The 27,948-nt window shown below is 34.1% G+C and overlaps 2 protein-coding genes and 1 pseudogene across 8 annotated transcripts; 2 read left to right on the forward strand and 1 right to left on the reverse strand.

The window, feature by feature from the left end:
* The first annotated feature begins 2,927 nt into the window (after positions 1 to 2,927).
* LOC114758319 (putative nucleobase-ascorbate transporter 10) lies at positions 2,928 to 6,835 on the forward strand. Its single transcript, XM_028947358.1, has 14 exons — positions 2,928 to 3,078; positions 3,239 to 3,336; positions 3,415 to 3,591; positions 3,673 to 3,773; positions 3,860 to 3,935; positions 4,040 to 4,099; positions 4,701 to 4,885; positions 5,023 to 5,119; positions 5,211 to 5,297; positions 5,393 to 5,451; positions 5,633 to 5,724; positions 5,982 to 6,059; positions 6,151 to 6,302; positions 6,391 to 6,835. The coding sequence occupies exons 1-14, from the start codon at positions 2,976 to 2,978 to the stop codon at positions 6,607 to 6,609; spliced, it is 1,584 nt and encodes a 527-aa protein (XP_028803191.1). The 5' UTR covers positions 2,928 to 2,975; the 3' UTR covers positions 6,610 to 6,835.
* Positions 6,836 to 8,073: 1,238 nt separating this feature from the next.
* LOC114758310 (BTB/POZ domain-containing protein At3g05675-like) lies at positions 8,074 to 14,692 on the forward strand (annotated as a pseudogene).
* An 821-nt stretch (positions 14,693 to 15,513) lies between these two features.
* Positions 15,514 to 26,594, reverse strand: LOC114758308 (nitrate regulatory gene2 protein). Of its 7 annotated transcripts, none has more exons than XM_028947351.1 (7): positions 26,180 to 26,594; positions 22,657 to 23,550; positions 22,422 to 22,620; positions 21,187 to 21,371; positions 17,770 to 17,993; positions 16,877 to 17,207; positions 15,514 to 16,077 (listed from the first exon to the last, which is right to left on the reverse strand). In XM_028947351.1, the coding sequence occupies exons 2-7, from the start codon at positions 23,110 to 23,112 to the stop codon at positions 15,607 to 15,609; spliced, it is 1,866 nt and encodes a 621-aa protein (XP_028803184.1). In that variant the 5' UTR covers positions 23,113 to 23,550; positions 26,180 to 26,594; the 3' UTR covers positions 15,514 to 15,606. The 7 variants fall into 7 exon arrangements, with proteins under 7 accessions (XP_028803184.1, XP_028803178.1, XP_028803179.1 ...); XM_028947345.1 differs by adding an exon at positions 23,629 to 23,684 and having other exon boundaries at positions 22,422 to 23,550; XM_028947346.1 differs by lacking the exon at positions 26,180 to 26,594 and adding exons at positions 23,629 to 23,684; positions 25,380 to 25,489 and having other exon boundaries at positions 22,422 to 23,550.
* Positions 26,595 to 27,948: the final 1,354 nt, after the last annotated feature.

Raw genomic sequence — 27,948 nt, forward strand, 5'->3', positions numbered from 1 at the left:
AGATTGCATTTATGCTAGACAATTGTGACTGAATCTTTTAAACTCAAACTTTCATTCATAATTCTTTGCTGCCTCTAGTAGAGACTGGTTTGCTATGAACCTCAAAAGAGAACTTGGTCTAAATTCCTCACCTCCTTGGAATTTGTTGTAGGGAGTTGCTATTTGGCACTTATGGAAATGGAGGAACAGATTTATTTTTGAAGCTAACCTCACAAAACCAGAAAACCCAGCTGCTGTTATTGCAAATTGTTGGAAGAGTTTCGTGCAGTGTAATGACGTATCTTGTACAAACCCCTCCTTAACGGGTTTATACAAGGTGGCTACCCCCTCAACTTGGTTGGTTGAAACTGAATGTAGATGGTGCTGTCTCATCATCAAGAACCAAAGCTGGCTATGGTGGAGTTATCAGGGATCATGATAGATCTTGGATTGTGGGTTTCATGCAAACTCTAGGTATCTATGATATTCTTGCTGTGGAAGAATAGGCCATGTTAAGAGGTTTGAAATTGGCTTGGGAATTTGGTTTCAGAAAAATCATTTTAGAAGATTCGAAAATCTTGGTGGAAAAGGTGCAAACCAAAGATGCACTCAATAGTAGCAGCCTTCCTCTCTCTCAAATCTGGAACATCTCAATTATACATGGGATGTGCAGGTGACTCACGTTTTTAGGGAACAAAACCAGCTAGCTGATGCACTTGCTAAGCAAGGGCTTTCTTTTAATTCAGTTTTAGATCCTTGTCCTAGTCATTTAGGAACTTTGTTGTCCAATGATTGTATGGGATTTAATCCCCCTGAATTTTTAATTTAATTTTGGGCTCAGCCCTCGTTTCTACCAAAAAAAACTTATGGAGTTTTGTGAGCAAATGGATTAAACTATATCATGTTTGATTTTGCAGGTTAAGAAGAATCATTTTTTGGGTGCCTATTTTGGGGCATGTTGAAGGGGGCACCCGATGTAAAAATATGGTTGCAGACTAACAAAGTAATCATACATGAATCAAATAACTTGTGTGGAGTGGTATGTAGGCTAGTTTTAAAAAAAAAAAAAAAAACAAGAAGAAGAAGAAGAAAAACTCACTAATTGTCAAGTAATTGAAATATCATATGAGAGAATATAGAAGGATTATTTATAGGTAATTTAGTCTTTCGAAAATTATATTTTAATATATGATCTTTTAAAATAATTACAATTTTTATAATCCTCAGTGCTAAATATTTTTTCTATTGGCCCTTTGTTCTAATTCTCCCTTATTTTAGGGTCTACAAATGTGAATAAGCTTTGAAATCTCTTGGGCTTCCTTTTTCTTTTTTTTAATGTTGAGCCCAATACAAAACAGGGGCAATGTTCATTTTTTTTATGCAAAAAATCATTAATGCCTCACATAATAAATCATTGAATAATCCCTCGTCTCGTTTGGAAAAACGGAGCATACTACTTCAAAAGAAAAATAGTCAAGAACATGTGGAATCGTTAAGACCCAGTCAAAATTAATAAAGGGGATAGATCAAAGGTAACATAAATCAATCTTTATTTATTTTTATTTCTAAAAGAATTTAAATATTTTTTTAGTTACAATTTTACTTATAAACCTTTACCCACTAAATATCATGAAAGTAAGACTTTTTTTTTTTAATACCATATGAAGGAAGACTTCAACAGTAGCCAAATATGAAACAAAATGGTGTGGGTATGTACGAAAACTATAATATCAATTTAGAAAAAATCCCAAAAATATATCTTTTGAATTTCAAAATTTCAAATAAGAAACTAGTTACTATTTGCTAATTTGCTTTTCAAGTGTAGTTAATTATTGTTAGAGTACAGTAAACAAGATTGATTTGAAATTTTGAAATTCAAAAAGGTATTTTTTTTTTTAAGGATTTTTTCATAAATTTAAGTTTAGAGAAAAACATGTTATAAATATAGAAGAATTCTAAAAAAATATCTTTGAATTTAAAATTTTGAATTAGTTTTGTTTACTACATTTTAATAACAATTGATAATATTTAAAAAAAACATTTTTATAATTATTTATGGTTTAAAGTTTTAAAATTTTACAGATATTTTTTTAAAATTTTTTTATAAATAGTTTACATCACATATTTAAATTTAAAATAATTTATAAAAATATGCACGACCGGACCGTTAAGCGGTTCCTCATAGTCCTACTCTCCTAGAAGAGCGCGCGAAGAGGGATTATTCTATTGGGTAAGGGGAAATGCGGAGGGAAGTCGCAGGAAGTAGAAGAACCGAAATCGAAGAGAAAATGCTGAAATCGAAGGAAGAGGAAACCGAAATCGACGAGCTTCTTTTCTTTCCCTTCACCGTTCGGCCATGGGGTGCATGTTTGTCTATATATACATATATGCCTCTTATATAATGGAGTGTACTGGAAAATTTTTATTTGATTTTTTAGTTTCCCACGATAGGAACGATGGATTCCCTCGTTTGATATTTGGCTTCTTATAACAGGGAGCGTAGTGGAAATATTTCGAAGGGTTATAGTGCCTCATTGTGTGATGGAATGGTTCGATGACCTTTAGTGTTGGATAAAGCACTGGGTTTCACCGCTGTGGCCATCCCAGTGCATTATCAGACTAGTAATTATGCTTGTTGCTGACGCCTTCTGATGTTGGGATATGATGATAAGGTTTCTAATGCTTTTGTTTGGGTAGATAATGTGTATTGGATTAGTTTCAAACAAATCATTCCATGATGGTAATGGATTGATGTTGGTACGGATGATTTTTTTCTTCTTTAGTTTTAATTGACTGTTATAAGAGGTTAATGCCAATGATGGCGAAAATTTGAATTTTTGTAACTGCTAGAATATCATTAAATAATTTGACCGTTTAATGATAAATTTCAACAGTAATAACTAATGAGTATCCTTTTAAATAGAGAAGTGTATTGTCAATTTCATTAGGTCAAGGTTGGGATCTTGAACTGATATCCTTACTCTTTTCTGCAATTGATGGCCCAAATTTGCAACAAAAAGCCAGAGGAGGTACAGCCACACCCAGTGAAGGAGCAATTGCCTGGAGTTCAATATTGCATAAACAGTCCTCCTCCATGGCGTCCGTAGACACTTTCTTTTTCTCTTTAATTTCTTTCTCTTCTATTGGATCATTAACCCCATCTTTGACACTAGAAAAAAATCAGTACTACCATATTCTTAATGATGTGTATTGTATTATTATTTACTTTTCTGAATTTGAACAATTCATCCCTATGCAGCTGAAGCTGTAGTATTGGGGTTCCAGCATTACTTTCTGACCCTTGGCATGACCGTTCTAATTCCAACCATAGTTGTTCCTCAAATGGGTGGAGGCAATGTAAGCACTTGTTCATTTTCGCACCCTTTTTCTTCAAATGTACCTTCACTTCGTCACTCAAAATTTAAATTCTACTAGGCTGAAAAGGCAAGGGTGATACAAAGCCTATTGTTTGTTTCTGGACTGAGCACGATTCTTCAATCTATGTTTGGAACCCGACTTCCAACTGTAGTAGTTGGTTCATACACTTACTTGATACCCACAATCTCAATTATTCGGAACGGCAGATATAGTTCATATTCAGATCCATATGAGGTCAGTTTGAGTCAGAAAATTTGCTACTTTTCTTTTCTGTTATTGATTTTCTTACTTGAACTATATGGTGGCTTTTTTCAGAGGTTCACTCAAACAATTCGAGGAATACAAGGTGCCTTGATCATAAGTGGATGCTTCCAGATGATCATGGGGTTCATGGGCTTTTGGAGAAATACTGTCAGGTAAAGAAGTACTGTAGCTTTAATCAAATTTATTATGTTAATTATTACATTGGTTTGGCGTCTGATCTATCTCTATACTGGTGTAGGTTCTTGAGCCCACTTTCTGTTGTTCCTTATGTAACGTTCACTGGACTTGGTCTATACAGTCTTGGTTTTCCAATGGTAAATGTCAATACATTTGTTAGTTATTTCACTTCTCAGTTTAGTGATTTGCGCTATAGCCTCTTACTTCTTTTGCCATGTTTATTTCCTCTCCTCTCCTGCAGCTGGCAAAATGCATTGAAATTGGGCTTCCAGCGCTGATTGTTATGGTTTTCATCTCACAGGCACGCAAGTCGTTTATATTGTTCTTTGGTTGTTGGGGGTGGTGGGGGCTTTTATAGGTTTGAATTATTATTAAATTTTTTGTTAAATTTAATATAATAAGAAATGTACGAATATTATAAAAGTTAGACGTAAATGTGAATAAAATATTAAAGAAGCATAATAAAATAATATAAATATATGCATATATATAAGAATGATCATAATAATAACACACACACACATATAAGAATGATAAAATGTTATGAGGCATGATATTCATTCATTAGTTCTTAGTTGGATGGAATTATTCAAGGATAATTTTTATAATAAAATAGTAAAATTTATTATGATCTTTTTCTTAATATAGGTAGGGACATTTATTGCCTGTAATTCATTTTTTATCTATTAGAAAATTTTATTTTGTACAATAAGTGGAGAGTATGATTTAAAATTTTTGAAAGAGTAAGAAATAAAAAGTGTAAGCTATATTTCAAGGAAAAAACACCACTATATGCATACATTTGATGGCTAACAGTAGATAATTTCATTTGTGCCATGCTTGAAGTTCACAGAAAGGAGTGGAAAAATGAGTAATGATAAAACATACCTATTCTTCTGCAGTATCTTAATCGTTACTTGGCTATTGAGAGGCCTATATGTGATAGATTTGCGGTCTTGTTTTCGGCTGCAAGTGTATGGTTATATGCACAGCTTCTAACTTCAAGCACTGTGTATAATAACAAGCCTGAAGCTAGGCAGACTAGTTGCCGCACTGATCGTGCTGGTATTATTACTGCAGCTCCATGGTAAGATTATGTTCGCTTATATGATATTTGATTTTCTTTTCTTTTTGCCCAGTGCTCACTGATTTATGACTTTCCCGATTTCTGGTCAATGATTTGCTAGTTTGGATGGTAATAAATGTATGTTTATTCTTACCAAGGATATATATTCCTTACCCCTTCCAATGGGGAAGCCCTACTTTCAATGCGGGGGAAGCTTTTGCAATGATGGCTGCATCATTTGTTTCTCTTTTTGAGGTAACTAGCTCTCTTTAATGAGATTAACATATCTTTCAAATTTTAAGTCTGCTTAAGTCTGCTTCAAATTTTAATTTGCTTTGTTTGGCAGTCAACCGGTACCTTCTATGCTGCAGCAAGATATGGAAGTGCCACCCCGGTGCCGCCTTCTGTTATTGGTCGTGGAGCAGGATGGATGGTTGTAGTTATTATATTTTAATCTTTTTTTTTTTCTGGACTTGTATTGTTACATTGAACTCATTACGACTCATGTCTCTATTATTTTGATCATAGGGAGTGAGTGTTTTGCTCAATGGAATGTTTGGTTCTGTAACCGGGAGTACGGCATCAGTGTAAGTTTCTTATGAAAGCCATGATTTTGACAAATGTTGCTTTCATTAAACTTTGTGAAGAATTAAATATGCAATATCTACTGTTCAAATGATGGTTTCTGATGTTGCTCTTGACCAAGTGAGATATTGTTGACATTAACTAATTAGCACCCCTTTGTTATGTTTTTTCCTTCCCTTTCAGGGAAAATGCTGGTTTATTAGCTCTGACTAGGGTGGGGAGTCGAAGAGTCATTCAAATATCTGCTGGCTTTATGATTTTGTTTTCTGTATTTGGTATGCTATGGCGAGTCTGTTCTCCTTTACTTTCACTTCCATGGTATTTTATTATCAAATTTGAGCCTTATTGATTCACTCTTACGTTCCTCATTTCACAAGAAGCACAACAAAGTATATTCTATTTTAAGCAATATGTTCCATTTCACTCAACAATTTCATTTTCAGATGACTGCACTATGTAAAGCTTCTACAGTTTAATAGTATTCCATATAATTATGAATATCTCATATATGTGGTATATTCTGGTTGACCAGGTAAATTTGGAGCAGTTTTTGCATCTATACCTCTGCCAATCATGGCTGCATTTTACTGTGTATTGTTTGGTTATGCCTGTAAGTAACAATCTGTATTGCTCATCTCAGCGTGTTCACAATTCATATAGACCTTAACATGAAGCTTATTATAACTTTCTGACACATGCAGCTTCTGCTGGTCTTGGCTTTCTTCAGTTCTGTAATCTGAACAGTTTCCGAACCAAATTCATATTGGGATTGTCATTGTTCCTGGGAATATCCATACCGCAATATTTCCGGGAGTATTATCATGGAAAGCATGAACAAGCAGATTCCAGATGGGTGAGAAATCTTAGTGCATTTGTAGAAAATTTCATTGAACCACGTTTACTTTGTTGATCTGAATGACTGTGTGCGCGCCCGCTTGCAGTTGAATGATATAGTGATGGTGATCTTCATGTCCCATTCAACTGTGGCTGCCATGGTTGGTTTCATTCTGGACATCACACTTTCCCGGGAAAATGATGCAGCCCGGAAAGACAGTGGCTTGCAGTGGTGGGAGAAGTTCAGCTTATATAATGCTGATGTTAGGAATAATGAGTTCTATGCTCTACCATGCAGACTTGATGAGCTCTTTCCAGCGGTTTGAATTTCATCACTCTGGTTCTTGGTAGTCATCAAATTAATTAGAGAGATGGTGAGAATAAGTGGATATGCTTGAACTGAGGAACTGTTTGGACCCTTGATGGCTGATGCTGCCCCATTTATTTGTGTTTCTTGTCAGTTCTGATGTATTTCAAGTTTAGGACCAAATAAAATGACGGTAAATTGTTCTTTCTTAGTTCTGGAAATGTTGTAAATTTTTCAATTTATTCCTCCAAAGCACGTTCTCTGAATTTTATTTCCCAATCATATTAGGGACAAAACTTATGCCTTATTTAATTTTATATATTAAGTGTTTGTTTGGATTAGTGATGAACAACTGTGATTTTATATGATCGTGATTTTTATAAGTGACATTAGTTAAAAGTGATGTTGGTTAATCGTGATTTCTGTTTTGATACTTTTTCTTGTAAGTGACATTGAGAATGTGAATTATATTTAGATTTCATTTATTAAAATCACTTATAAATATATAATTACCAAAAAGCAATAAAGTTAGATAAGAGAAATATAATTTAATATAATTACTTATTATTATTTAAATATAATTATAATTTAATGATTATTATTAATAAAGGTAGATGGGAGATATCTTAGTTGTTGAATGAACTTCTATCATGATTTTCCAATTGCAAAAGCTATTTCTAATAGCTTATGCTTAAACATGCAATCAATCAATCAATCAATATAACTTTCAGGCCAAAAAAATAATCTTTTTTTGGCTTGCACCTGTTGGCCCTCATGGATGCGAAGGGAGGCACCCGTGTTGCCGCTCGCCTTGCCCTTCAATTCATCCACCCATTGGTTCTGGCATTGCGATTCGGGCATCATTAATGTATGGTAGGGATGACACGTAAGACCGAAAAGGCCCTTCCTCGGGGGCTACCATTCTTGTGGATTGACTTCCTCACAATTCTCCATGCATGTACTATTAGGAAAAGCAACGGTCGATTGTCTTTGATGCAACCCTTTTATCACCCGGAAAGTCATAGACGCATTTGATTTGGAGCCTTTCTTCAACTGATGGCTTGGTTGCCCAGTGTCTGAGAAATCCTCCACAGCGTCGTGCGCGATCCCTTTTCAACCAAGGCAGGGATAGGTATGTTTGACTTATTAGATTTCCTCCGTCTACTATTTGTGTCCCGTCACAAGTTGATTTTGAGCTTTGTTTGGTTCTTTCTAGTAGAGGCAGCAATGAAAGAGACGACTCATTTGTTCACAGTTCTCCTTGCATTTACTTGGAAGTAAAGAAGGGCTAAATTTATTCATTCTTTTGCTCATGCTGAAGGCCCCAAATTTATGCCATATATATTCCCTCGACGATTGGTTGCTGCAATTTCAATAGTTGTCTTAAGGAGATTTTTTTCAAAAAAAAAATATTGCTTCAGTATACTGTCTCCACTTCCCAACTTGTGAATTGTGCCTTGTTTTCATTATGAGCGTTAGACTGATGAGTGCTTGGATGGCGGTTCTGCAAGTACGGTTGCCTGTGTCCCTTTATTTTAGTGTGGCTTCGTGGGTAAATTAGAATCAATATGATCGTTATTCTATTTATTAATAATTGATGACGGATCATAAGGACCTGCCATTTTTATTATTAATGAATTTGTTCCCCGATACCTTCTGATATTTCATCCTATTGATTTGTCATAGTCATTTCTTTTTGTAACTGTCTATTATGGTGGGTTCAAATATGAACAATGGATTTTCTAGGATACTTGATCTCAAGTGCGCCGCAATAATTCAGAGCTTCTAGCATAGATGTGCATTATATTAATTTGTTCTGTCATACTATTTTCTTATATCTTTTTTTTTAGCATGAATCTTTGCGCTTACAAAGTAAATAATCATATTATTTCTTTTTTTTTTTAGCTGGGAATTTATTTCACTGCCTACGTAGACCGAATTGTGTTGTGCTATAGCAGGTTAAAATGGAGTGGGTCAATGGTATAAATTTATTTTCCACTAGTTATACATGTCTATGTATTTTCTTTTTAATACTGGTTACGCCATTTTTTTGGGAGCTTTTGTAATATCACCACGCATTAATCTGTTCACGATGAATATCAGGTGGAAGCATGTTTGTCACAAGAAAGATTCTAAAGGGGCATCCACATCATCTTTTCTTGATTTTAGATCAATTTTTTTTTTTTTAGTTACCGTCTGTTGTCCATAATAAGGCTCCTTTGTCATTCAATGCCTTTTGTGATTGGAAATGTATTGCGACAACTTACTTCATCTAATATAACTGAATTTTTATTATTGAGTTTCTCCCTTTTAGATTACTTTGGTTATAAAATCAGAATTGAAATAATGTATTTCTATATTATTTCAGAATCACGTCCGATGCCGATGATCTCAAAATATCATGCATTGACTGTGGATTATAAAATTGCACATCTGTTGTTGAGTTTGCTAGGATTATAAACGTTTCTCTCAGTATTATTGTATTTGAATTTCCAAGGGACCCAATAGTTAATCACCATGTTCATAAATTGTTTTCAAAATTTAAAAATTCATCTTGATGCATAAAGAGGACTCATCATCATTTAACTTTAATCCTCGAAATTTAAAAATGATCTTAAAAAAGCCTATTTTGAAACATGAAGAGATTGCAAATCATTTTAAGAAATAGCTCAAACAATTATTTAATTACTTACACCCTTTTCAATGTTTTGAAAAACGAAATGACTGCAAATCACTTTGTAAAATAATTCAAAAAGCTATATGAATGTATAGACTTGCACCCTTATCAATATTTTGGAAAACAAAGAGACTGTGAATCATTTTGTAAAATCAATCAGAGAACTATTACCCCATTTTTTAACCAAATTATCACCCCGGATGATGGAATTGGATTGCGGAGAAATGTTTGCTTGGCACATCTAAGAGAGAACATGCACGGGTTCAAATTTGCTGGCACTGCCCTATAATACGCTTTGTTTTTCTATCAATTATTAATTATTAATAGTAATTATTAATGGATCAATAACTATTAAATGAATGTGAATGTAAATATTTATTTGTGGCAAATTAAGACTGGTAAATGTTTCATGTTTATTTATTTTATATTTCAAAGTATAAGGAGTTCTTATTCATTGAATAAGATTTACTTCTCTTGTTCTATCTATAAAACAATTTCAACATGTTTCACACAAATCAAAAAACTTTTTAAACTGTATTAATTCTCCATGAAATATAATAATTTTTTAACTTTACTCTTATTTAATATATACACGATTAAAAATAATAATTATTTATAATATAATAAATGAAGAACAAAAGAGTATTCACACTAAATTTAATTAAATGACTTGTAAATGGAATCAAGAAAATCCTTCTTCTTCTACTTATAGACTAGGTGAGCATGTTATAAGCGGTACCTTAAAGTTGATGGGATTGAGAAAATCAATAGATATCATTATATAAATGAATGTCCAATAATGTGCGTTATTTATATATTTTCTATTTTCTATTCTAAAATATGGTGAGTTCTTATCAATTGATGTAGGGAATATGATTCATACTCATCTAAGGGATGATGAGAAAGTTTCGCTTTAATTCTAATTCTAATTCATTTATAGAATGATTCTTAAATTTAAAATAAAAAAATTCTAGTATAATTTGTTGCAATGGGAGTAGTCCTATGTGAGAAAATAGTGTGAAGGATTATTTCACTAACTGAGGTATGGGTTTGCCTAACTGGTAAAATTTAACACTTCATCTTATCTTTATTATAAAGCACTTCCAACTAATTTGAACATACCAAGAAATAACAATTATTTAAGATCAAAATAATATTACAAATGATATCTCATTTCTATCTAACTTGAAGGCTCTGATACCACTCCGGGAGTGTTAGCTAAAACAAGCCAACCTAACATCGTCTGATACCCAAAACTCCAGTCTAGGTAGAGCCACTCATTCTCACTCATCAACGAGCCATGTTAGAATTCTCGTCTTTGAATATCATATCTAAGAAAACTCAAAAAGTCATCACTAAACACACCTTAGTGAATCGTGATCAAATTCTATTTCTGATATACAGAATCCTCTTAAAGAGACAAGTATAGAGGGTGACAAAGTGAAAATTTTGATTTCTTAAGTCACACAAATGGTGGTATGTGGACAAGGCTGAAAAGGCTTAATCTTACTTCCCCATCTAGCTACTCTAGATTGGGGGGTAGGTCCTGGTGAGGAAGTTATAGACACCTTTCCATACTGAGTCTGGAGTGCTTCACTTAATTTTCTCTGCAATATTGGGCTTTTAAAGTTCTTCTAGGGTGTTGAATAAATATTGGTGGCAAAATAACTTGTTCAAGAGATAATTATCTCACAGTAATTAACAATGTTATATGTCAACATTATATAGGATTATGCTAACCTCAAATTTATTTAATTTATGGTATGGTTTTCTTTTTTTATACCAAAAAAGTATTGGCATTTGATGCCATTCTTATATTGAAATCCACTATAAAACAAAACGTCTATCTATTTTGAAAAATACACTTAATAATGTGTATTTTAAATTTAAATCTTAATGAATCAACTATTAGTGACTAATAAAATTCTTGACGAAAACACGTACGTAATAATGGAAGCCAAGGCCAAAACCGTGCTTTGAAAATAAATTCTGAACTATTTGGATGAAAAAGTTAAGAGTAAGCAAGGGAAAAAAAAAAGATGAAGAGTCAATAGAATTCTTATACAGGAAAAATTATATTCTTTAAAATACATAGCAATAAATAAATTTTATAGGAGGCGGAAATGAAATTTTATTGCAATATGAGAGGCGAAGTATTTTTATTGAATTTACATGAAATTTCAGTTATTAGCGGAGACAAATACTCCTATAATTAAGAAACTAGTATTTCAGGTATATGAGGTACTAAAGGATTTTAGTTAGGCTAATTTTAAAACTTCAAATTTTATCTCTCCTATATCCTTTTAATTTGTTAACTCCTAATCAGACATAAATACTTCTTCGCAAGAGAGTTCTCTTGAACAACAACAAAAGGCCGTCGAGATAAATGTCTCCAAAGTTAGTGAGTGTTGTTAGGCCTTTTGTCTCTTCTAATTTTATTGTTTTATGTAATATTTTCTTTTTCACCTTCAATGCCTCTTCTCTGATTGAAACACATTACTCACAACTTATTTTCTTAATATCTTATATGTGTGTGACGGTGTCTTACAAGTCAAAATTGTTGAATTGTATTATATATATTTATATCTTGATAAAATAAAAAAATTGAGAAAATCCATTTAAATTTTATAAGATTAAAATAATCAATTTTTTATTAAAAAATTAAGGTATCATTAAAATTTCTCCTTCTTTCCTCTCCTTCAATTAATTCCAACAAAGGATCATTAAAACCCCTTTCCTCCCTTTTCCTTCTCTACCCTCCCTCTATAGCTACCCTCCCATTTCCTCCCCTCCCCTTCCTTCCCTCGGTCGAGCAACACCGCGTAACAGAGGAAAAACCAACAAAAAAAAACAATTTATAGAACAAAAAGCGAAATCTCCACATGCAATGAAACTCTTTGCAAACTTGGGCCTTCTACGAGCAATCTTAAAATCAACTTGTTAAAAGGAGTAATTGATGTAATTCTTGCTCAAAATGGAAGTGTGGGAAAGTAAGTTCCCAAAAAGGGCTCTTGTAGAAATGTGCACGTTAAGAAAAATTTACTACAAAGCCAACCAAACCAGTACCTAACACTTCTAATTATACCGAGAAGACGAGGTCAATGACACCATTCATATGTAGAGCTTAAGCATCCAAAATATGATCCAATAAGAGACATGCATCTAGACATTTTAAAATTCTGTTTTTGCATGTCTCTGGTTGGTAAACTGACGTCATTTTGTTGTAGGCGCGGCGCAGAACCGCAAGGGAGAGGAAATGAAGGCCATCGCCATTATTACCTGAGGGAGGAGGGCTGCTAGCCTGCTAGTATCTTCGTTCTCTGGGTGAAGTTAATGAAAATATCAATAAACATAATTTTCCATGCTTGATCTTGGTTTTAGTTCTGGAAGAAAGGCTAGGTGGGTTGAGCTTTGTCTCTTCTAGCTGGATCTTGCAAATCCTATACTGTTTTAAGGAAAATATTTAGTTTCTGGTGAATTAAATGCATGTTTTTCAATCATTTCTCTGCCTCAATTATTATACTTTGTTTTGATTTTATGGAGATTGGATCTAGGTTTAAGAGTTTATCATTTATATTCTATTCTGATTGAAGAAGTCTGCTGTATGCCTGAAGTTCTTTTGTTTTTGCTGGAAGCCTGATAGACTGTTTTTTCATTCTTTTTTTTCCCCGTTGGAAAGAAGGTGATTTGTTTATTGGCTATGTGAAGTCTCATAGAATTAATTGCCAGTTAAAAAATTAATAGTTCTGGCCGGGTCAATGGTCCGCCTAACAAGACTTCCCTGTGCATCTTGAAATATTATCATTTTTAGTATTCAATGTTTCAGTTTCACCTAGTTACTATTATATTGTTTTATTAAAAGGATTTATAACGATTTCTTCTGGTTGTGCGCCAAAAGTTTTTTTTTAGATCTATTAGTTAGTTTTCAAGCGCATTTAGAGTTAATTTTTCCAAAAAGGAAACTGTAATAGGATGGATAGTGAAGCCTCGAATGACGATGCTATGGAAGTGCTTTGACTTCCAGGGTGTACTGGAAGGGAGTTTTACTGGACTTTTCGCAGAGTAATAGAACTGACGTCCTGACATTGCTCTTTTAGAACTGTGTATGCTAGTTGGTCCTTTAATAGAACTCTCTTCAGGTTTTAGTTCTGGATACTTCAACAAGTGTCAAGATATTCCAATTCATTGCTCTGGATAAACAGAAAGATGAATCTTGGGTTTTTGTCTTGTTTTCAAATGTTTACTATCAAGTTTGCAATGAAAATTTGAGAGGCGCATATGTCTTAGAGCTCAACGTTGGATAACCTAATAACAAAAACCAAGTAACCTCGTAATATTTAGCTTAGTTGCCAGAGTCATACTGAAGCATACTTATGGTACTAACTTGATAAGTTAAAATTTGAGGGTCATCTTGACTTGGTTGTTTTTTATTTCAATTTCGCAATGGGTCCGCACTTCCATTGCATGCATTATGATTTTGATTGGATGCTTAGAGGGTCTTAGGATTAGCTTTTAGAGAATAACTTTTGGGAAAAAGTGATAAAAAAGATTTTAGAGAATAGCTTTTGAGTAGAATAAATTTTGCAAAAAAAGTGATTTTGATAAAATATGTTTTCTATATGTTAGTCACTGTTGATGTAAAAATATTTTGTTGCTTCTTACTTGTTACATTGACTTGTTGGGTTTTCTTGTTTTGGAAATTCTAGCTGTGTACCATACTTAATTTTAGCCTCTTGTATAATTTTCAGTGTAACAGTTATTTGAAGCTCTGAATATTTTGTTGCTTGAAGCATGAACAGTTACCATAGTGCCTTGGCTTTTTAGCCTTTCAACAAGATGGCGAGACTACCAGTGAAGATTATCTAGGATGCAGAGGAGGATCTCTGCTTCAAACTCCCCATTTGTATTTATCTTTAAAAGAGGCTGGCTTCTCCAGATTGTAAGTGCATGTTTCTCTCATTCTCCTCGGAATAAAAAATGTGATCATGTGGGGCCTAGAAGCAAAGATGATAGAAGTAACTGGGAAGGTCCTTGAAGCTGTGGGTTAGGGTAGTGTGATTGTTCCAACTATATGCAGGGTTCAGTTGCTGAAGACCTGGCTTCCTATGTCCGGAAGATGAAGCCTATACTAGACTCAAAAGGCCACTGAGGAGATAGGTTTTCCATACAAGATGGGTGAAGACGTGTGCCAGAACATTGAGGGGTCAGTCGTGTCGTTGGTGCTGACCTTGCCGTCAAATGATCAGGCAGACATTCTTGCCGATTGGGTCGAGGATGAGGAGGTTAAGCATCTTGACTTGAGCGAGGCTTTCGAGGTATGGTGTTACAGAATCAAGTCTGTAAAGAGAAGACTCATGGAAGGTTTAGATGGCCACAGTGATGACAGCATTTGAGTTGGGTTCCAAGACCCTGACCTTTTTCAGTTTTCTTTTTTGTTCATCTTTTCGGCTTCAATTCTATGTTTTGAACTACCAGCGGTGTTGGTATAAGCATATCTGAACCTCAGTGTATGATTAGTGCAGCAATAACGACTCATCCAATTGATAACGGTTCAGAATGTAATTCAGGAAGTTCATTGTTTTTGTTGTATAATCTATGGCATAATAGCATGATAATACTTGATTGCGCATAAAAACGCGACTTGGAGATAACAAATTTAGATAATTATTTTTTGTGATCCCCTCCTTTTATTTATTTATAATGTGATTTGTTGCAAGAAATAAGCAACTCTTTTTTCTAGAAATTAAAATTGAGAATATTGCTGTTAAATTTTGAGTATAAGGAAATAAAACTTCAACTTGGATAATAAATCTCAAATAATCATATAAGAATATAAGATTAACCATATCTGTAGCATTCGCAATTATTGAATTTTAAGTTACAACTCCTATTTTATTTTTAGCCTGATTCTCAAGAATAACTTGGTAAAAACGCAATTGTCATTTTTTCGTAATAAAAAAAGAAATTGTCAAATTGATAAAACAATTGCATCATTTTAAATGCTTTTTCTTTGATTTATTTTATAATCACTTGGTCTGGGAGAATAAAAGACGGAAGAAGAAAAATGGTAATTTGGGCAATTGCCTGATTTTTGGATCGTTTGGACTTCGGATAAACTTTATTTTTCCCAAAAAAAAAATTGACGTTTTCTTTTTAATTTTAAAGAAAACTTGGCATATGGTACAAATACTTTGAATGGTTAATTTGGGAAACCCCCCCCCCACCCCAAAAAAAAAAAAAATTTGATTTACCATATAACAATAGTATAAAAACCCCAGAATTTGTATCAAGAAACACTGCTTGCCTCTTTTCCAAGCATCAAAGCAAAAGGAAATTGTGCTAGTTTTCAGATGTGGTGTCATTACACTCTGCTGGGTTAGCTTGGCTATTGACAACATCAACTGCTTGACTATAAGCACTGGCAAATGATGCGAGTGACTGGAACAAATGAGGAAGGCTCGATCTGAGGCTGTTTAGAGTCATCACTTTGGTCAACTGCTTAGCTTTCAAAAGATTTTCCTCCTCATTTTCCTTTTGCTTCCTTAAGGCTTCAATGTTGCCACGTTTAACTGATAAAAAAGCTTCAATTTTGGCACGTTTAATTGCTGAAGGATTACTAGGGCTTGCAGGTGTATCTCCACCATCATCGTTCCACTCAAGTTTGTCATTCATCTCTTCTAGCGAGATCTGTTCCTTGTTCAGCTTTCTCTCCAATTTTTTGACCCTTTTTTGCAGTCTGTTTTCTGCGGCTTGCTGGGCAATTATGCTACTAATAGATGATAGAAGGCTTTTTATTGATTCAGAGGTCTCCTGCAACCACATCAAAGCACAAGAAAATTTATAGATCCTACTACTCACAAGAAGTCAAGGACTAAATCCACACACGCAAAAAAAATGCACCAGGTGATTACTGTCATTTCATAGACCAAGAATCAAGGATATTCACACAAAAAGAATCATAGACGTGTCATGATTTTTTTTTCTGTTTTTTTTTTAACATGAATGAGTTTTACAATATTCTTAACTTACTAATTTTCAATTAGGCAATAATTAATTACTTCCACATGATGCACATAACCTTGTGGTCATCTCTCACAGTACATTTACCCTTCATTATAAAGTTCACTCCAAAATTTTCAGCTATTGTTATGTAGCTTCATGCACTGCCATAACTCCAAAACCAGGAGTGAATGAAACTGGCCTCATGAGGTCCAGTAATGCTGGTAGCCAAATACAAAAATGGGAGGGCTAATATTGCAGAGAGAAACAAACAGTTAAGGTGATATGATTTGGAAAAGAACATTTGATAGTTTTTCAGTTTCGAAATTAAAACATGAAAAGGAAGTAGATCTGGAAAAGAAACTGGCCTCATGAGGGCCAGTAATGCTGGTAGCCAAATACAAAAATGGGAGGGATAATATTGCAGAGAGAAACAAACAGTTAAGGTGATATGATTTGGAAAAGAACATTTTATAGTTTTTCAGTTTCCAAATTAAAACATGAAAAGGAAGTAGATCCAGAAAAAAAAAAAAATCATCTATTTAACTCTGGAATAATCAAGACAAAGAAATAGAAAGTTTTAACAAAAAAAAAGTTTGGGCAAAAGTACCTTATCAGGTACTTTGGCAAGTCCATGCATCCACTGTTCACTAATGCTATGAATCATTGAGGCGCAACCACTCCGTTTATGGTCATCCATGAGGTAATCAGTACGTTGAATCCATTCATACAGAATCCTTACGTATTCCCCCTGAGATTTTACCAGGTTACAAAAGCTATTATACCAATAGCTGACCTCAGTCTCGAATTGAAGTGTGGCCTGGTGATGATAATCAGAATTTAGTAATGTATTTTGATTATCACCGAGGTAACTCAACCGCTGCGAGATGATAATTTGGGCTTGATGATATTCATGCATTGTCCTCCACATTTGAGTCAACCTGCAAAACAATCACGAGCTTAAATCAAAACTCCGGGACAAGATTGAGATACAGATGACACACCATCCAAGTGAATTCTTCATTTGCCCCTCAAATCACAAATGATATTTAAATAAAAGTTTTCGCCCTTGTGCAAGAGAAATATATAAAATATCCTTTAAAGGTAAACCGAATTCCTCTTAATTTTCTCCTATCATTCTTACAAGTATTGATTGACATAACTAAGGGTTTGCAAATCAATATGGAACTTCACGAAGGTATTTATTTCTTCACTTCTAGATCCCTCTATTTTTTTCCTTTTATGAAAGGAATTTATTTGCAATTTAATCATATCAATTTTGTCATACCAATCAGTTATAGGGTTTTGATAACATTTATCTACACCAAATCAACAATTGCTTTTTCATGATTTTTTTTTTTTTTGGGTGTACTGTTTCTTCACGATCTTTTTTCCTGCAAATACCTCCACAAGGATAACTAGATTGTCTTAAAATCAGGATGAATGTTAATGCATGATTCAAACTGGAGTAACTCTGAAAAAGCCATTGCCAGAGGACACTACCCTGAAGTCAATTCAACTAGCTGAGGATACAGCTCCTTATCCATGATTTCCAATATTGAAGAAGCTGCTTCGCTGATTGATTGCTGCAGTCGTAATAGATTTGATTCTAAATTCTCAACACTTAATCGAGTTTTTTCACTCTCAACCCAGTCAGGGTTCTCCTCCAACTTTTTTTGCAGTAAAGAGGATTTCTTCTCATACTCCAATTTCCCAATTTGTTCCTCCTACAATATATAATGTTTAAGCAATGAGACAAGCATGTTATTCGAGAAACTGGGGAAAGAAGCATGCTCAAACTAACTTATCATAGAACATATAATGACAAAGCATTGGATCAAAGAAACTAATCCCTCACAAAAATGGAGGAAATAATATGATAAAGACAATTCTATAATCACAACTTAAATATTGCAACTTATGCCAATATAAACACATCATGCATAGCAAATTAATTAACACTATATGTATGTTTTACCTTTTGTTACGAAGCACTAAAAACTCATATAGAATTCTAGCACCTAAAACATCCCCTCAGAGAAAAGGGGGGAAGTCCCTTAGAGATGGTTGGGACAAATGACAAATAGGAACCTCTAAAATACTCATGTTTGCTCCCCCGCACCCCTTGCACCCCCCAGTGCTACCCCCCAATTTTTTTTTTTTTGGGGGGGGGGGGGGGGGAGGGGGACAGAGATTCCTACCCTCACCTATGAAGATGGATGGCTTGCTTTGTTAAAAATGTTGTGAGCAGATCTGTAAATATTGTAAATAGTTATGTGTACTTATTCTTTGATACTGGTGAATCAGAAATTATTGGGATTTATTAGCTTTATTCTCTGGTTTTTTTTTTTTCTGGCTAAGGTGCAAATTTGTCAAGTTTTCACTCAAGAGTACTGGGCACACACAAGTTTTTTGGGTGCAAATTTGTCCCATTGTAACAATTTTACCCTACTATTAAAAAACTAACATTGACTGTTAAAATAGTAACATTGATTATTAACATTTTTAATGGTAACGGACAAAATTGATACGATTTAAAACTTTCGGGACAAATTTGCACAAAAAGGGGGGGGACTTCAGGATGCTTAACACTCTTGAGTGAAAACTTTCGAAGAAAACTTACACCTTAACCCCCTCTTTTTTCTTTGCAATTTTTATCTTAGGGTCCCTCTATATATCCTTGTATTCCTCTGGTGAAATAATAATGAGCATTTCAGCCCATTTGCTCACATGGTATCAGATTGGGCCAAGTTTATCAAAGAAATAGGCTCAGGAATGCTACTAAAGGTAAAATGGACATAAGGCTTATTATTGCAGGTGACCCCCAACCTGGAAAAAGAGAAAAATGGGGCAAGGGACTCTGATATCTAGGGCTTTGAGCCCTAGGTGACACAGACAACCATTGAGTGTGGCAAGGGAGAGAGCCCTGGCCTCTCAAAAGTCAAGGGAATGATTTACTATCTTTAGCTACTGTTAATTAAACTCCTACTGCTGTAATTAAGGAGTACAATGCCTAGTGATTGGCTGCCCTCTCAATTTTCCCTTAGTAAAGAGGATTTTATTGACTTTTTTTCCTAATTTATCAGCAATAATACCTAGTTCTATCAGATTAGATGCCCAGAATCATCAAACCAGGCTGCTACATGATAGTGGGAGATTGACAACTCCGTGGTCTCTTCATGGCTCATTAATTCCATGATTCCTACAGTTAAATGATCATTTATGTTCTTTTTTATCGCCTGAGATATGTAGAAAGCTTTCTGACAGACAATCTTACCCTTATAGTGAGCATATATCTTAGCTTTTTGAAATAAAAACCAAATTATGGAAAATGAAATAGGGAAACAGGGATGAGACATATTATTGGCTTGAAATGGTGGCTCTTTGGCAAGAATTTGATCTGAATAGTGAAGAGGAGTGGAACTACAAACAAAAGGTTGAAAAAGGAATGCATATTGAATCCCTTGAAGGATTAAATAATATTGATGATGTTCGAGGCAGAATTCTGAGCAGAGTACCACTGCCAACCATCAGAAGTGAGAAAGTGATGTTGAAGAAAGAATCTAATAGAAATACAGAAGCCTCAACCGTGTTGTCCCACAATTCTGATTCTCATAGTTTTGAGTCAAACTCTAGAGGACAAAAAGAGAATAAATGATGCAAACACTTTAAATTGTCAGGGCATTCAAAGGACACATGCTGGGACGTTGTGAGTTAAATGGCAAACTAGCTGACCAGAACCAGAAAAGGGCAAGCCTCATGCATATAATGCCACAGCAAAACAGAACACTGAAAAAGTAGGTGAAGGGCACAAAAACCAACTGGACTAAATTCAGGAATTATTGATAGCCATGCAAATTTCTGACTAGCACCAACAGAAAAAAGTTCCTACAGCCACAATGGCATATAAAGGTAATTAACCACATGCTTTACAAGTGTCCCACTTAAAGTCTTAGAGGATTGTTGACTCAGGTGCAATAGACCACATGACGAATAAGTACCAAGTACCAACTATTCAATACCTAGAGTCCATGTGCTGGAAATAAGAAGATCTGAATTGCCAATTGGACTCTCACCTACGGCAGGTAAAGGAAGTTTCCAAGTCTTGGACTCGTTGGCTCTAAATTGCATTTTACATGTTCTGAAACTAGCACGCAGTTTACTATCAGTGAGCAAATTGACTAGAAAAGCCAACTGTAGTGCTCATTTCTTTCCTACTTATTGTATTCTACAGGACCTGCTGACAAGGATGACGATTGGCAATGCTGAAGAATATGATGGGCTTTACTACTACCTTGATTATCAGTTGACTTCACCCAAAAAACCAAAAAAAAAAAAAAAAAAAAAAAAAAACAAAACAAAACCAATGCAAAGATACTAAAGCCAAGATACTGTAGTAACCATAGTAAAATTCACAAAAAAGCATAAGTCAAATCAGTTGACTTTGCTTCCAAGTGTATCTTTATTTTGTTTAGGGCTTTTTTTTTTAATTCATGAAAGCTAGGGTTTGGATTTATGGGTGATTCCTAAACTTTGATACCATTTTGAAATTAGTGATGGAGAGAGTTTAGGTGCTACAGAAAAAACAAACTCCAGTCTTCTACACCTTTCCTTTCTTTATGGTACTCTTAGAACACGGATTAACACAAGATAAGCTCCTAGAGATCAAGATAAGTGCTAACTACAAGATTCCTAGATAACAATAAACTCCTAAACATAACACACCCGCTTAATTTTTAGGAACTTGCTTTTGAATAGTTAATAGGCTTATCATCCCTTAAGAGTTGGGTCACACATAAATTTTTGACGCTGTGTAATTTCTTACCCATAATGCCAAATTTGAACCAGATTGATGGAATACAAGACTTTGCTTCACGTCTTTTCAAGGAAGATGAAGGACATGCAAACTTGTTCACTTACCTTTAATAACTTATTAAGTCTCTTCTCAACGGCATATAATTTTTTAAGCGTGGCGCAATGAGCCCCTGGCTTGCAAGTTCCATTAGGACCGGATGATTCAGCAGTCTCCCTGATATTCTGGCATGACTTGGTATGCCTATTCCAAGAAAGCACACTGAAGACCTTTGCAGAATCACTTTTTTTTGCTGGGAAAAAAAAAACAACCTAAGTAAATTTCAGAGGAACTCACACGAGTAAAAGATGTCAGTTTACGTAAAGAAAAGTTTTTTTCCAAAGGAGTGAGAAGAAAAGTTTTACCTTTTTACCTAAACTTTCCATCTGAATTTAATGTGTCAGCTTTCAGTCTTTACAACTACTTCCTATCATCATCCTTTTACTCATAGTTAACAAATTTGCATGAGTGAGCCATTATCCATTTTTCTGCTTAATTCTACTGATTATTATATTACCTAATACAATCTGACAAAATGGTAACATTATTTATAGCTAAAATCGATTCATCAGCACATAAAAGAGATCCTGTAATCTTAATGACATAGATGATGAAGAAGGCGCTGATGAGAACAATTTAACATTTACAAAATTAGAAAATAACCAAGAGGTGATTAACACAAATATATTCACTTTCTACAAGTTGATTAACTGAGATTGATACGTGGGAATTAGGAATAGTAACGGTAATTCAATCCACTCAGAAAACTGTCCAATGAATTCTACAGATACAGAAAGAAAGTGACAAACATCAAAGCAACACAGAAATTGGGCACAAGAAAAGTGGATGGTCAGTTCACAATAACTAAATCTGATTGTTGATTGTAAATAGATCCAACAAGATCCTACCACCTCAACAAATAAATATGCCAAGCTTTATGACCAAACTTTGCTTCATGCAAAGTTTAGCAGATACAGAATTCTGATCAGACAGCAAAATAGAGGGTGTGGAAGAATTCAGTAATAATCATAAGACAGAAACATGTTTTGCCTGCGATGAGGGCTACTCGCGCCCCGGGGGGTTCATTCGAGTGTCAAAACAAACATTATAAGGCTTATGAAAAATTATAATGAAAAAATAATGATGTCTAGATGACCACCACCTGAATATCCAAAAGTTTACGTACCTAGAGGCAAAACGTAAAGTGCAGTACATCCCAAGTTACGTAAAAAGGCGAAAACAAAGACAGCAGAAATTTTGAAGTTAAAAAAAGAAGCCAAAATGATAGTGCATGTAGCCTTACTCTTTTGACGTCCAGAATTCTGGTGCAGAAGAATATTTCCTTTACTGGTATCCATTAGAAGAGTTATTTCCTTCCTACCTTCAGATGCTTTTAGGAACCAATCATCTAACTCTTTAATAATATCCTCCAGTGAGTTCTTCCCTACACCAACTACCATGGACAAATTTATAGATTCTCCCTGTTCTTTCCACGGTTGTTTCTTAAGTGGATTTACACCACTTGCAACAGCTTGTGCTTCAGAATCTTCATCCTCAAATTCCGTGTTGGTTTCTGCCCAGTTTTCCTCAGTTTCTAGTTCTTCTATTTCAGATACTTTATGATAGGGTGAAGATGACCCAAAAATGTAGCCTTCCAATGACGAGCTCAAACTATGCTGATTTAGCTGCACAGAAGAATTCTTATCAGGACTAAGAGGAGGAGGAGGCGGTGGTGGTTGCGGTGGAGGAGATGAAGGCAGGGGGAGGGATGGAGAGGCAGGCCTAGTGTCATCAAGAGAATTTTCAAGCTCCAGCGAGTCAGAATCTATGAATTGCCTGAGGGTTACACCAATGTTCTTCAAAGCTTTCAAATAGGCCCACTGGGAATCAGAAAAAAAACCTCTAATGTGCACCAATTGTTTCATTAAATTCTTCCTCTCCTTACAGTTACGAATCTTCCCTTCCTCGTCCATATTTGACCAAACACACCCCATTTCTTAGATGGGCAACCAGTGATTACACTTCCACTGCAACAGATAACAGATGCTAAAGAGAACCTGTATGCCAGAAATCAGTTGAGGCCACCAGAAACAGTACATCCAGGGAAATATACTAGAAAGAAGCTTGATCTTCTCCTATTTTCTAACCATGTCTATACTGACAACGAATTATAAATAGTTTCACAGTTTTCATTGCATTAGATGCATTCCCTTTTCTAGTTATCAATGATCAGAATTCATTCACATTAACTTCAAAATCAAGTGCACGCAATGAGTGAAAGAATTCCCTGAATGGATATCAGATATTCAACCATGCTAACACGGTGACTATGATGACACCAAAAGTTCAGTTTCTTGGCTTCATGCAGGAGTCTAGTAATCCAATAATCTTCACAATCCCGGCCGACTCAAAAGCCAAATAGAAGATCTTGCCTACAAAAGAATAAATATCAGAATGAACCATTAGGAAGCAAATGACCTAAGGTAAAAGATTTTCGTTCACCTACGTACTACACTATACACATTAACTAAGATAACTTCCTCCGTAATAAATTTTCCCAGTTTTCCTGGCGTTAACAAAATAAGATTCATATGCCAAATTCAGAATCTGGTATTTATGCATGACATAAACCAAAGATTCAGAAAAAAAAAAAGGAAAAAAAAAAAAAAGAAAGCGCGAAATACAGGGTATTTTCGGGTCCAACTCTACAGCTAAGAATAAAATAGGGTAAAAACATGGCTATTACAAATCAATTTAGAGAGACTCCAAGAGAAACTCACGTCAATCTATCGATTCAGCCAGGAAATAAATAAATACTGTTCCAGATTAGAAATGTCTGACATGGAGCTAGACTACTCCTTCCTTCAGGGGTTTGGATTCCAAAGATATATAAAGCACAAAAGGCAATTCTTCTTCTCGCGATGAAAAGCATTTTCAAGAGAACTCCACTTTTGTTCACGCTTTACAGGAGGAGGAGGAGGAGGAGGAGGAGGAGGAAGAAAAGCACTATTTAAAATTTTAGTAACAACACATTATGGTATCTTAAAAAAACTGAAGCATGGTCACCATAGCAGAATGACATGCAGCGGTGGAAGCAGCAGGTATAGCATAGGACAAGCAAGTAGAGCTGCGAAGGCGAAGAAAAGGGAAGGCATTTGAGGTTGGAGAAGGAAGAGAGAGACGCGTAAGGAAATGGAAGTAGAGACTAGCAAGTAGTGAGTTTTATTTGATTTTTCATTGAGTTCAAACATTTTTTCTTGAAAAATTTAATTTTTTAATTCTTATACTTTTGAGTCAAATCCTTTTTTAAATTTTAATTCAGTGCAACTTAGTTTTAATTTAGTTGTTATTCGATTTCTAACTTTTAACTCACTTTAACTTATACAATTTTAACCATTTAAAATTTTAGTCTTTAAGTTTCATGAAAAAAATACAACTTTATTTTTTAAAATGAAAGTATTAATTTTTAAATAGTTAAACTATAAAGACAGAATTACATCGAATCAAAATTCAAAAATCAAGTTACAATCAAATTAAAATTATAATGATTAAATTGTGTTAAGTTAAAATTCAAGACATAAGTTATAACCGAGTTAAACCCATAAAGACTAAAATATGATTTTTTTTTTCCTTATCTTTTAATGAATCACATATAGAAACCTAATGAAAATTTAAGCGGAACTATGAGGTCTAAATAAAATTTAGGTAAAACTAGAAGACCTGATAAAAAAATTACAAAAATCAGAATAAAAATTAGATAAAATTATAGGGCCTTAGAGATTAATTTTTCCAAAACACATTTTTCTCTTTTTTTTGGTCTAGTGAATAGTGATGGAAACAGGTTAGGCTAGGCCAAGCTTTCACCCTTAATAGGCTAAGTTAAGCTTCACACTTAATAGGCTAGGCCTATGTTGAAGCCTGTTGGCCTAAATTAATGAGCCCACTAACAAATTTTGCTTACGTAAATGCATATGGAGGACCATGTTTTTAGTTAGTGCCTACTCTTGCATGATTTAATACCAAAAAAATTTAAAAAAAAAAAACACACACACACAAAGTAGTGATTAAATGAGGGGGTGGAAGAGAGAGTTAGAGTGTAGGTGAGGAAAAAGGAAGGAGCAATGTTGCACGTTATGAATGGCCCAGACATTGGCATGGTCAAAACAGCAAAGAGAAATAGACAAGTCTGTCTGTGTATGAATGAGTACGAAGAAAATGGTCCTTTTCTTTTTTTCTTTTTCTGTCTAATTTTATTTCTTACTAATCAGGCCCTTGATTGATTTTGAGATGCATCCTCCTCCTAGCTTGGCCCTTGGAGGAGTTGTGGTACCACTTCTTTATATTTTTGAAGTCTGTTGGCTTAGCCTGTGGCTTGTGATAAGGAACCTAAATTTTTTGAAATTGTCAAATATAAATAAATCAATCAATCCAAAATTACCACAACTCAATCTAAATATTTAAGTGAAAAATATATAATATTCAAATTACAATAATAAAGTGACTTATAAATGGTTTTTTAGGAGAAGATATAGTTAAAAAAGCCACATATTCTAGACAAAACAACTTGCAATAGTCAGCTAAAAAAGTCGATCAATGATAACATAATCCATTGATGCGTTCTAATCAGTTTGTGAAAAAAATTTGAGAAACGTAACCATGTCATTCATAGAATTGAGACTAAAAGATATGCAAATCATCATAAAGGGGCATCATTCAACGGATTGCACTTCAATAATACTCCTAGTCAACCTATCCAGTTCAAACCAAAATAACAAATGGCATCCTCGAATGGATAAATTATATCCGTCAGAACTAAAGCAATTTAAGTTTCAACACTTGAAGAACCAAAGTAATTTAAGTTTCAAATAGTAACATCTACTATCAGAATGAGAACGATCCTTCAAGGCAAACACAGAACGACAGAGCCGAGAATATTTCTCTTAAAATATACTCAAAAGAGAAACATAACATGTAAATAAAACAGTAGAAAAGCACCGAGCACGAGCACCAGTAAGAAAAAAAGTCGAACACTGAAAGTCTGAAGGAAGAAAACTTGAACACCTCAAGATTGAAGATGCCGACAAAGTGTGTCAGGTTGTTCGACGAGGAGAGGAGAGACTTGCTGCTGACGAACTAGGACTCACGAATCACAATGGCGAGTGGCGACTCATAAGGACAGAAGGGGAGATGGCGATGGGGGCGCTCTGCTAGGGTTCTTGGACTGGGTCAGGGGATGTTAGATTCGAACAGCGGCCGGTGAACGGAGGTCGTAGGGTGGAGAATGGAGGTTGGCGACGGAGATTGAAACTTGATTCTTGATTCGAACTGTGAACGGCGACTGCTACTGGAAGGACGAGGTTGATTCTTTAAGAAAATAAAAGGAGGATATCAAGTAGCAATGGCGGGTTTCATTACTTTTATGCCATTTTCGCCAGGAACCAGTAGAGAAAGTAAGCTTTCTTAACTAGCTTTAAGAGAAGTAAAGTAGCCGGGATACTTTGACCAAAAAAAAAAAAAAAAAAGCAGCCGGGAAAGTGGAAACGAACGCTAAAGAAAGAGTTGCTAGGAACAAACGACTGTGCTGCTAGTGGGATTATCCTTCGTGTTTAAGGCATCCAATGGGGTTCTTTTTAATATTCTAAGGGTCGTTTGGCTGGGTTCAAAGGATAAAAATAAAGAGAAAAAAATTGAAAGAAGGAAAATGAAAAATTTCCAACAAAGTGAATATTTGGTTCACAATGAAATTAAAAATAGATTCAATAAAAAATTCATGTTTAATTGGATAAAGAGAGGTAGGAAAATTGATTTATTTTATCATATTACCATTAACAAAAGAATATCATATTGTTAAATAAAAATATTTTTTATAATGATATAAATAAAAAATGCCATTTTAACTTACACAATAATAATATTATTCAAAAATGCAATAATTTAATGTTTGAATAAATAAATATGAATATTTAATATAAATATAAAAATCATTATATATATTAAATGATTAAAGAAAACTCAATTTGAATATAAAAAGGAAATATAAATATTACATAAAAATTATACTTGATTTTGTTTCTTGAGAATTGTAATTTTTTTCAATTTCTTGTTTATATTTTTATCAATTAAAATTTTTATTGTAGAGAAAATTTGTATACTATATTTTAAACAAAAATTAATAAGCAAATGACATAATATTGAAAAACTCGTTAAGCCTAATTTCCAATGCAACAAGACTTATTTTTTAAAAAAAAATATTTTTATTTTTAAAATAATGTCATATGAAATTTAAGTTTTAATATAACAAGAAAATGAGCAACCAAAATAGAATTTGATATAGCAAATTTGATTTTTTTTTTGGCAGCTAATTTGAATTTGTTCAGTAAAATTTAAACTGTCTTGCACCACATTTAAATTTGTTCAAATATATTCAAATTTCTGATAAAATTGCAGCAAAATGTCTATCATATTCAAAGTCACTCTACCAAATTCAAATTTGTTTATTCCCTTACTGAACATAACTTTTTCAATTTAAATTTAAAATGGGCAAATAACATATCATTGAAAAGCTTTTTGAATCTACATGTTAATAAATTAAGACACATTGGAAAAAAATTTGAATTTTTAAATTTACAATCACAAGAATAATCAAAGGTTAAAAACAATTTTTCTTGTTTTCATTCTTTCCTCCTAATACACTTTGTTTGCCCCTGTTTTTAATTTAGGAAACAAAGCAGTTAACTATAGCAAATAGCAATCACTTTGCACTTTGAATTTATTCCAACCTTCCCAGAATTTATTATCAAGGCATAAACTTTATATCTTTTTTTCGTCAT

Source organism: Neltuma alba, unplaced genomic scaffold (genome assembly GCF_004799145.2).
Source record: "Neltuma alba isolate B1F8T4 unplaced genomic scaffold, ASM479914v2 tig00010685_pilon, whole genome shotgun sequence".
NCBI classification, from domain to species: Eukaryota; Viridiplantae; Streptophyta; class Magnoliopsida; order Fabales; family Fabaceae; genus Neltuma; species Neltuma alba.

Excerpts from the sequence above, each read along its gene's own strand:
- LOC114758319 (XM_028947358.1), top strand. The coding sequence starts at position 2,976 with ATGGCCCAAATTTGCAACAAAAAGCCAGAGGAGGTACAGCCACACCCA. Across the intron at positions 3,079-3,238 it reads AAACAGTCCTCCTCCATGGC|CTGAAGCTGTAGTATTGGGG; the intron begins GTCCGTAGACAC and ends ATCCCTATGCAG. Across the intron at positions 5,725-5,981 it reads GATTTTGTTTTCTGTATTTG|GTAAATTTGGAGCAGTTTTT; the intron begins GTATGCTATGGC and ends CTGGTTGACCAG.
- LOC114758308 (XM_028947350.1), bottom strand. The coding sequence starts at position 23,112 with ATGGGGTGTGTTTGGTCAAATATGGACGAGGAAGGGAAGATTCGTAAC. Across the intron at positions 21,372-22,421 it reads GAATTCTGGACGTCAAAAGA|CAAAAAAAAGTGATTCTGCA; the intron begins GTAAGGCTACAT and ends TTTTTTTCCCAG. Across the intron at positions 17,994-21,186 it reads GACTTAATAAGTTATTAAAG|GAGGAACAAATTGGGAAATT; the intron begins GTAAGTGAACAA and ends TATATATTGTAG.